Raw genomic sequence first — 2,256 nt, 5'->3', positions numbered from 1 at the left:
AGATCGAGCCATTGCACTCCAGCCTGGGCAACAGAGCGACATTCTGTCTCAAAAAAAAAAAAAAAAAAAAAAAAAAAAAAAAAAAAAAAAAAATAAAAAACAAAAAAAAAAAAAGGGGGCCCCCTGTGGAAAAAAAAAAAAGCAAAGCAATAAAGTTCAAGAGCCATAATAACGTTCAAAGCCTTTTATAGAATAATCTCACTGTTAGGAAATTTATGCCAATTAATTATTAACTAATGAAAACGATCTATACGCAAAGGTAATCACTGCAGATTTATCCAAAATAATCAAAACTGAAATCAACAATGATGTTCAATAACAGGAATTGGTCAGGTATGTTACGGTTGCTTTATCCACTGATGGAATAATATATAACCATTAAAATGATGATTATGGCCAGGTGCGGTGGCTCACACCTGTAATCCCAGAACTCTGGGAGGCCAAGGAGAGCGGATCACTTGAGGTCAGGAGTTCGAGACTAGCCTGGCCAACATGGTAAAACCCCATCTCTACCAAAATACAAAAAAATTAGCCAGGCTTAGTGGTGCAGGCCTGTAGACATGTGAATCGCTTGAAGCCAGGAGGCAGAGGTTGCAGTGAGCCAAGATCACACCATTGCACTCCAGCCTGGGCAACAGAGTGAGACTTGGTCTCAAAAAAAAAAAAAAAAAAAAAAAAATCATGAAGACTATACAGCAACTTCAAAGAATGTTTCCAATAATGTCAAGTGAAAAATAAAAATGAATTTCTCAATGTATACATACTATGATTATAACCACAAAAATATCTTTGCATAAGGACAAAGACAGCAGAAGCAAGAAAGAAGGAAAGCAGCTACTGTGCTAAGGTATCTATTTTTCTTTTCTCTAATGTCACTGTCGTGGACATTGGTGGTTTTGCCTAGTCAGCAGTCATTCCCCGTTCTTCTGTAACATCCTTCTAATTTTCCTTTGGGAACAACCCCTCCCTGTCTCTCCGCAATGTGGTTTGGATGAAGTGAAGTCCACTCCCCATCTCAGGCCTAACCAATCGGAGCCTTTTATTTCCTGAAGCACAAGTGATGCAATGATATGTATATGAAGTCAGCCAGCCAGGACAATTAGACTCAGTCCAGGAGCTTCTGCTCACTTCTAGATAAAGGGCGCACTTTGTCTAGGTTTGCTAAGCAAGTATCAACAGAATAGCAACTTGAGTGGCTGGTGGCCATTTGTGGTACAGCAAGGTGACAGCCTTTCTGAAATGAGGTAAACAGAGAAAACCAGAACTAAAAGACTGTGAAAACAGGAGAGGCAAAAAGACATCAAGTAATTGTGAAATTATTTAAGCCCTTGAATCCAGTCCTGCCTGATGCCAGGCCTATTTCTGGACTTCAGAGTTACAAGAGCCAATTTCCTTTGAGTTGACTTTCTCTCCCTTTAAATAGAGTGCTAATATGCTTGTTAAAACATTTTCCTACAATTATACAGTTTAGGTTTTTTTTACTTAAGTATCAAGCACAGTGACCTACCTAAAACCTAACTCTGAATACAATTTTCTTTCCATCATACCTGTGTTCTGTAGTAATGACAACAACCTAGTGAATGCCTGCTTAAAAAGGACTGTGCTAAGTTGTTTTACATACCTTTTCAAATTTTCACAGCAAAAGACTTTCCCCTTGCTGTAGCAAAATGGTCACCAGTCACTTGCTTAGCAAACCTAAATAGGTATTATTTTACAATTTGGAAACTGAGATTCATGGAGATTAAAGAACTTGCCAGATAATAAAAACAAAACCAAAAATAATTATCATCCTTTGAATGTTTTATATTGGTCTGATTTCAAAGCCTATGTACTTCCTACTAAAATCCACATTATTAGCTGGCTGTTCAGTTATTAATTTAAACCTTTATGTTTCAACCAAGTAGGCACCGATACCAAAAGATTTTTACCTAAAGAAGTCCAAAGCACACTTGTTGACCAGCTTGCCTTCCTCCAAACACCGCCTCGGATCTTTCTCTTCCCAGCGGCAGAGCATAAACTCCTTGTTGGGCTTATCACACTGAGCTCCATAGTGATGGGCCGCAGCTTTAAGCACAGCAGAACTAACTTTCACCTAGGAAAGGAAAGATGGGACAAAGACCACAGACTGTGAACCAGAATACCACTTTCTCAACTTAACCTCATGCAGGTCAGAATAGAGAACACAAAAGTAGCACTGTTCTGACTTTACCAAGAAAATTAAACACTGTCATTTTTTTTTTTTTTTTTTTTTTTTTT

The 2,256-nt window shown here is 38.1% G+C and overlaps 1 protein-coding gene across 2 annotated transcripts in view; it reads right to left on the bottom strand.

The window, feature by feature from the left end:
- Positions 1 to 2,256, bottom strand: part of NDUFA8 (NADH:ubiquinone oxidoreductase subunit A8) — a 29,164-nt gene that overhangs the window by 19,398 nt on the left and 7,510 nt on the right. For both annotated transcript variants that reach the window (XM_017884243.1, XM_017884242.1), the window contains exon 2: positions 1,929 to 2,092. In XM_017884243.1, the coding sequence (XP_017739732.1) occupies positions 1,929 to 2,092 (164 nt within the window). The remainder of the gene's footprint in view (positions 1 to 1,928; positions 2,093 to 2,256) is intronic.

The sequence above is a fragment of the Rhinopithecus bieti genome, unplaced genomic scaffold (assembly GCF_001698545.2).
Source record: "Rhinopithecus bieti isolate Rb0 unplaced genomic scaffold, ASM169854v2 scaffold_13710, whole genome shotgun sequence".
Classification (NCBI taxonomy): domain Eukaryota; kingdom Metazoa; phylum Chordata; class Mammalia; order Primates; family Cercopithecidae; genus Rhinopithecus; species Rhinopithecus bieti.
The sequence above is the reverse complement of the archived record's forward strand: the minus strand, read 5'-3'. Positions and strand labels throughout refer to the sequence as shown.